Genomic DNA, 8,221 nt, shown 5'->3' with positions numbered 1-8,221 from the left:
CAACATTGATTCATTCAGTCGCCACTCGGTAGTTAGCCAACGTAAAATCGGAACATTGAAGCTCTTTTAGACCATTTTTGTGTGTATTGATCTCGGTGTCGTTTTGCTTGTTAAAATTGACACATTTGTTAAGGTTGATTATACTGAGCCTAAGCACTAGGCTAATGCTAATTTTAGGTAGCCCAACCATGAACTCACAAATATACTCCCATCCTGCAAAAGAAGAGGGGGTCTCCTGGACGGAGAATGAAGCTCTGGGTCTGAACATTGTCGTAAAAGAAGAGGAAGAGGAGAATATTACAGTGGAAGAAGCTTTCAGAATAAAACAGGAGGAAGATGAGAATGTTACAGTGAAAGAAGAGAAAGAACCTTTTGGAGTGAAAGAGGAAGAGGAGGCTATCTCAATAAAAGAGAAGGAGGAAGATGTTTTGGGAGTGAAAAGGGAGGAGGTTGAAGGAGAGGAAGTGGAGGCTGGAGATCTGATTGACACTAGTGAGTATTGTCTTAAACACGGACACAAAACTCAGTTGTTGAATTAATGTATGGTTTTAAAGCCAAGGGGTGCCTTCCACCATAGTTTTACAATTAAAGATGTTGTTCAGTACTGTAGGAAGTGTTAAATTGGAAATCTGCGATTGGTACTTACATGTTTGGACTTTTAAATTAATGATACAGAGGCCTAGCCATTGATTCTTAGAGAATATAACTTAGAAATACCCCAATGAGCTTAGTTCAACTGTTCTACCTCACCAGAACCCAAACTTGGTGTACTCCATTGTGTGTAAACAATGTAATTGTAAACTAACACTGTATAGCCTCAAAACGTGGTTGAAATGGTCATTTTGATCTCAGGCGTGGTCAGTCCTTGCATCCATGGCTCTGTCTATGAATTTGAGAGTGGTTACCTTTCTGCAAACTCATCCGTCAGTGACAGTGGTGGGGGGAAAAGTACCCATTGTCATACTTGAGTAAAAGTAAAGATACCTTAATAGAAAATTACTCAAGTAATAGTGAAAGTAACCCAGTAAAATACTACTTGAATAAAAGTCTTAAGTATATATAAAAAACAAATACTTTAAGTATCAAAAGTAAATGTCATTGCTAAAATATACTTAAGTATAAAATGTAAAAATTGAAATCATTGCACATTCCTAATATTAAGCAAACCACACGGCACAATTGTCAATTTAATTAATACATTTATTGATAACCAGGGGCACACTCCAACAAACGAAGCATTTGTGTTTTAGTGAGTCCGCCAGATCAGAAGCAGTATGATAAGTGCGTGAATTGAACCAGTTTCCTGTCCTGCTAAGCATTCGAAATGTAACGTGTTCATTTAAGCATCAGGAGTAAAAAAGTACATTATTTTCTTTAGGAAATGTAGTGGAGTAAAAGTAGTAAAGTACAGATAGCCCAAAAAACGACTTAAGTATTACTTGAAAGTATTTTTTACTTACATACATTTCACTATTTCGCTCAGTGACGCTAAAACGTTTAATTTAGCCTCTATATTCCACCATTTTGGATTTGAGCTGAAATGTTTCATGAGGCGACAGTACAGAATACCCTCCAACCTTTTGTTGCAGGGTATTTATTCTTGTAAACAAGAATACAATGTGTTTCTACATGAATGTGGATTCTACCAGGATTACGGATTATCATAAATGAATTGTGAATATTGACGACTAAGAAAGTTAGAGGCATAAACCTCAGACCCCCTAAGACATGCTAACCTCTCACCATTACAGAGGAATAAACCTCAGACCCCCTAAGACATGCTAACCTCTCACCATTACAGAGGAATAAACCTCTCACCATTACAGAGGAATAAACCTCAGACCCCTAAGACATGCTAACCTCTCAACATTACAGAGGAATTAACCTCAGACCCCTAAGACATGCTAACCTCTCACCATTACAGAGGAATAAACCTCAGACCCCTAAGACTTGCTAACCTCTCAACATTACAGAGGAATTAACCTCAGACCCCTAAGACATGCTAACCTCTCACCATTACAGAGGAATAAACCTCAGACCCCTAAGACTTGCTAACCTCTCACCATTACAGAGGAATAAATCTCAGACCCCTAAGACATGCTAACCTCTCACCATTAAGAGGAATAAACCTCAGACCCCTAAGACATGCTAACCTCTGACCTAACCTCTATTTCAGAGGAATAAACCTCAGACCCCCTTGCTAACAGAGGAATAAACCTCAGACCCCCTAAGACATGCTAACCTCTCACCATTATAGAGGAATAAACCTCAGACCTCAGACCCCTAAGACATGCTAACCTCTCACCATTACAGAGGAATAAACCTAAGACATGCTAACCTCTCACCATTATAGAGGAATAAACCTCAGACCCCCTAAGACATGCTAACCTCTCACCATTATAGAGGAATAAACCTCAGACCCCCTAAGACATGCTAACCTCTCACCATTACAGAGGAATAAACCTCTCACCATTACAGAGGAATAAACCTCAGACCCCCTAAGACATGCTAACCTCTCACCATTAACAATAAAAGGGGAAATTAGTATTTTTGTGTGGTGTGATATTCATGCCTCTAACTTTCTCACTCATCATTATTCATGATTAATTCGTGATGATCCTTAACCATAGTAGCATCCACATGAATATAGAAGTGTTCAGAAACATATCCTATTCTTGTTTACAATAAAAAGTGACTCCAAAATGACACAATACATTATTTAACATTCATTTATATTAGGCACAACATAATCTAAAACACAACCAAAACAAATTTGTATCCGACAAGTTTGTTGAGTCACAAACTTGACGAGGACGTTTGCATGCTATGAATATGGCTAACTATAACTACTGACCCTGTATATAACTACTGACCCTGTATATAACTACTGACCCTGTATATAACTACTGACCCTGTATATAACTACTGACCCTGTATATAGCTACTGACCCTGTATATAGCTACTGACCCTGTATATAGCTACTGACCCTGTATATAACTACTGACCCTGTATATAACTACTGACCCTGTATATAGCTACTGACCCTGTATATAGCTACTGACCCTGTATATAACTACTGACCCTGTATATAACTACTGACCCTGTATATAGCTACTGACCCTGTATATAGCTACTGACCCTGTATATAACTACTGACCCTGTATATAACTACTGACCCTGTATATAGCTACTGATCCTGTATATAGCTACTGACCCTGTATATAGCTACTGACCCTGTATATAGCTACTGACCCTGTATATAAATTCTATTTCAGTACTTGGAACACCCCCCCCCCTCCATACATACAGAGACTCATGGTCTTTGTTACAATCATAATATATACATGTGTGATTTCCTTCCAGCTCTGTAGTGCCAGATTGCAGGTCTGCAGGATGAATGGTAATCACACTGTAATGTTAGATAACGGACTTGACGAGGACGTTTGCGTGCTATGAATATGGGACCAAACACTACGCGTTTGACTACTCTGATACACGTACAGGCCTAAGTGAATTTGTCCAAGTACTCATGACACCTTTTAAATGGCGGAGACTAGACGCACATCGTGATTTAATTTCTAAATGGTAAAACCGATATGGTCATTTCCATGTGAGAGGACCCTGTGAGAGGCCCTGTGAGAGGCCCTGTGAGAGGCCCTGTGAGAGGCCCCTGTGAGAGGCCCCTGTGAGAGGACCCTGTGAGAGGACCCTGTGAGAGGACCCTGTGAGACCCTGTGAGGGACCCTGTGAGAGGACCCTGTGAGAGGACCCTGTGAGAGGACCCTGTGAGAGGACCCTGTGAGGACCCTGTGAGAGGACCTGTGAGAGGACCTGTGAGAGGACCTGTAAGAGGACCTGTGAGCACCAACGAGAAGTTCCTGTCAACGTGGATATCAAATGAAAGCTAAAATATAGTATTTTGTTATTAAGGCCTATATACATTTCAACCATTTTCCATCCCTATAAATTAGGAATAAGTAAAGCCAGTGATTTATTGTCAAACAGATGAAAAGGGGAACCTTAGAGAACCTTAGAGGACCTCTGAGACCCCATAGAAGGTATCAGAAATACATCAAAACACAATATTGAGGTAAAGGCCAACTGATATCAACACTTATATTTTGTTATAATTATATATCTTTTTTCTGCCACTTTGAACTGGAACTGTTTGTGTTTTTTAAAACTATTTTGCAGATATGAAGCAAACAGTCAATCATAATATCAGACATATCAGTTTTATCTAATGTTTCTTTGTTAGTTTTTAGCTCATCCTCGGTCTGGCTAGAATTAGTTGTTGATCTTGTTGTTGTGCATATAGGGAAATATAAGCCTACATTTTCATGGTTGTTTGATCAATAGGACTGTAAAGTTCCCAAATGTAAAGAGGACTCCCGTGGTGTTTCCATAGTTACAGAAACCCATTCGGGTGCATTTTGTGGCTTTTTGCTAAATGTGTTCTAATGATCTACAGTTGGAAACACACAGTCCAGTTCAAAGTGAATGATGTCAGGGCCCGTGTAGCAAATGGCTCGTTTGTATAAAGATATATTGTAGCATTGGCTAAGCACACCGTGGACTCTGGGTCCTTGTAAACACACAGTAAAAGTGAATGATGTCAGGGCCTGTGTAGCAAATGGCTGTAGCTCTGATTGGCTATAGCGCACCGTGTAGACTCTGGGTCCTACCTGTAAACACACAGTCCAGTTCAAAGTGAATGATGTCAGGGCCCGTGTAGCAAATGGCTCGTTTGTATAAAGATCGACTGTAGCTCTGATTGGCTATAGCGCACCGTGTAGACTCTGGGTCCTACCTGTAAGGACCATGCCCCAGGACTACCTGACATGATGACTCCTTGCTGTCCCCAGTCCACCTGGCCATGGTGCTGCTCCAGTTTCAACTTCCACCTGACTGTGCTGCTGCTCCAGTTTCAACTGTTCTGCCTTATTATTATTCGACCATGCTGGTCATTTATGAACATTTGAACATCTTGGCCATGTTCTGTTATAATCTCCACCCGGCACAGCCAGAAGAGGACTGGCCACCCCACATAGCCTGGTTCCTCTCTAGGTTTCTTCCTAGGTTTTGGCCTTTCTAGGGAGTTTTTCCTAGCCACCGTGCTTCTACACCTGCATTGCTTGCTGTTTGGGGTTTTAGGCTGGGTTTCTGTACAGCACTTTGAGATATCAGCTGATGTACGAAGGGCTATATAAATAAATTTGATTTTGATTTGATTTGATTTGATTTGTAAACACACAGTCCAGTTCAAAGTGAATGATGTCAGGGCCCGTGTAGCAAATGACTCGTTTGTATAAAGATCTACTGTAGCTCTGATTGGCTATAGTGCACCGTGTAGACTCTGGGTCCTGGACGAGACAGATGTTTTTATTAGGTTTTTATTTACTGCAGAGTCTATTAACACACTGCCCCTTTCCCACTCTGTTTTGCTATAGAATGTTCACATGCCTTAATATAGGTAATTCCCAAACATTCTAAGAATTTAGAATCACCATGTTGAAATTCTAAGAATTTATATAAAATTTTTGAAAATGACCAAATCTAAGTGTTCTCTTGTTAGAAATGGTAAAACAAAAAGTGTCATATTCTTCCTGGGGGGTGGATATGAACAACTTTCAATGCAACGAAACAAAACACATTTTAGCAAGACTTATTAGTATGCAAAAGAGGGATTTTGTTGTAGGCAAAACGCTGTTGTAATGACAGTCCAACAAGTCCCTTTCTGAGCACTACTTCCATTGGTAAACATGTATGGAAATGTAATAAAAAATAAAAAATACATAAGTCATTAACAGAATAAAAAGAGTACATATTTTAGGGTTTAAGTCTGCTCCTAATGGATAGTGAGGGCAAAATGTATCCCAACACATCTTACCGTTTGAGATATATATATATATATATATCTCGAAAGGGATGCTTTCAAAAATTATTTGGATTTACCCTACAACCACTTTGTCACGACAAGCTCTCTTTTATTGAGGGATCTAGTCTGGATTAAACCTCCATAGGAAGACAGTTTTATCATGTGAAGGTTTCATCCAGGTCTCTGTTTAACAAGATACTCTGTCTGTTTTTGGCAGGAGAGAGACCAGACTCTCACTCTGACAGCGGGAAGAGTCCTTCAGGGGAACCAGACCCAGAGACGCCCAAACCAGCAGGAAAACACCACTGCTCCCACTGTGGAAAGAGTTTTACCTGGTTAGGGTACCTAAAACGGCATGAGAGGACACACACAGGAGAAAAGCCTTTCCAATGTTCTCAGTGTGGAAAGAGTTTTACCGTGTTAGTTAACCTGAAAAGGCATGAGAGACTACACACTGGAGAAAAGCCTTATCATTGTTCCCAATGTGGAAAGAGTTTTACTCAGTTAGGGAACCTAAAACAGCATGAGTGGACACACACAGAAGAAAAGCCTTACCACTGCTTCCAATGTGAAAATAGATTTTCACGATCAGTGGACCTAAAAGCTCATGAGAGGACACACACAGGAGAAAAGCCTTTCCAATGTTCCCAGTGTGGAAAGAGTTTTACCGTGGTAGCTAACCTGAAAAGGCATGAGAGAATACACACTGGAGAAAAGCCATTCCAATGTTCCCATTGTGGAAAGAGTTTTACTCAGTTAGGGCACTTAAAAAAGCACAAGTGGACACATACAGGAGAAAAGCCTTATCACTGTTCCCACTGTGGAAAGAGATTTTCACGATCAGGGGACCTAAAAACTCACGAGACAACACACATAGGAGAAAAACCTTTCCAATGTTCCCAATGTGGAAAGAGTTATGTTAAGTCACAGTACCTTAAAGAGCATAAGAGAATACACACAGGGGAAAAGCTTACCCAATGTTCTTAGTGTGGTGACGGGATCTCTCAAATAGATGGTATGAAGATAGTTGAGAACAAAAGCCTTATGTCCCTACAGTGCAGAGTGTTTTACCATGTTAGTTAACCTGAAAATACACGCTCTGGAGAAAAGCCTTTCCACTGCTCCTAATATGAAAATACTTTTGCCAGGTTAGGGAGTCTGAAGTCACATGAGTGGACTCAGAGAAGAGGAGCACTACCACTGGTCCAGCTGTGGAACATGTTTTAACCAGTTAGAGAAGAGGAGCACTACCACTGGTCCAGCTGTGGAACATGTTTTAACCAGTTAGAGAAGAGGAGCACTACCACTGGTCCCGCTGTGGAACATGTTTTAACCAGTTAGAGAAGAGGAGCACTACCACTGGTCCAGCTGTGGAACATGTTTTAACCAGTTAGAGAAGAGGAGCACTACCACTGGTCCAGCTGTGGAACATGTTTTAACCAGTTAGAGAAGAGGAGCACTACCACTGGTCCCGCTGTGGAACATGTTTTAACCAGTTAGAGAAGAGGAGCACTACCACTGGTCCAGCTGTGGAACATGTTTTAACCAGTTAGAGAAGAGGAGCACTACCACTGGTCCAGCTGTGGAACATGTTTTAACCAGTTAGAGAAGATGAAATCACACGAGAGAATAGAGTCTGTGTTCTGTTTTTTGACTGAGAATTTGGGTTTTTGTTTATGCCACCTGAAATCAAATAGTTTATATGAAATCTTCCTTAAAGATAGAAATAGGCCTACTTTAGTTTTTTTCCTCTTGAGACATTAAAAAATAGCTCAAAGTCTGGCTAGGTTGGGTGGGAGGTAGCCCAATGGGTATGTCTGGGTAGAATGGTGGGAGGTAACCCAATGGGTATGTCTGGGTAGGTCGGGTGAGAGGTAACACAATGGGTTTGTCTGGGTAAACAATATGACCTGGTGTATAGAACAGGATTACGCAGTTCCCATTAGTTACTGGTGTCATGACGTTGGCCTGGGGGTAGGTTTATGACAGTCATAAATACCTCTTCCCCCCTTTTTCCTCTCCCTACCCTACTGATGTGAAATTGAAAACCCCTTGGTTAACATAGAGATTCTGGGAATATCAGTATGTGGGGGGAAATGAACTATATTCTGGTAATCTGACCAATTGAACATATGCAGTGGTACTTAATGAATATGATGTCAGTTCGGTTGTCATCTGAGACATTCTCATCAATGATAAGATGACATAAACTCTACAGTGGAAAGTCTTCACATTGTAGTTATCGGATTCACATGGAATTGTCGTTAAATTTAAATGTTTGAATATAAAAATTATTGGTGAAGAGATTAAATGTAATTTTAGCTTCCAAATGAGAGATTTGG

General features: G+C 40.5%; 1 protein-coding gene across 1 annotated transcript; it reads left to right on the top strand.

The window, feature by feature from the left end:
* The first annotated feature begins 30 nt into the window (after positions 1–30).
* LOC121842180 (zinc finger protein 239-like) lies at positions 31–7,904 on the top strand. The gene is made up of 2 exons (XM_042312257.1): positions 31–492; positions 6,097–7,904. The coding sequence occupies exons 1-2, from the start codon at positions 165–167 to the stop codon at positions 6,864–6,866; spliced, it is 1,098 nt and encodes a 365-aa protein (XP_042168191.1). The 5' UTR covers positions 31–164; the 3' UTR covers positions 6,867–7,904.
* The last annotated feature ends 317 nt before the right edge of the window (positions 7,905–8,221 follow it).

Source organism: Oncorhynchus tshawytscha, unplaced genomic scaffold (genome assembly GCF_018296145.1).
Source record: "Oncorhynchus tshawytscha isolate Ot180627B unplaced genomic scaffold, Otsh_v2.0 Un_contig_7971_pilon_pilon, whole genome shotgun sequence".
In the NCBI taxonomy this organism is placed as follows: Eukaryota; Metazoa; Chordata; class Actinopteri; order Salmoniformes; family Salmonidae; genus Oncorhynchus; species Oncorhynchus tshawytscha.
This window is presented reverse-complemented; position numbering and strand designations above follow the sequence as displayed.

What these genes read in the sequence shown, in the direction of transcription:
- LOC121842180 (XM_042312257.1), top strand. Translation starts at nt 165, where the DNA reads ATGCTAATTTTAGGTAGCCCAACCATGAACTCACAAATATACTCCCAT. An exon ending in TGGAGATCTGATTGACACTA is followed by an intron (nt 493 to 6,096) that starts GTGAGTATTGTC and finishes TGTTTTTGGCAG; the next exon opens with GAGAGAGACCAGACTCTCAC.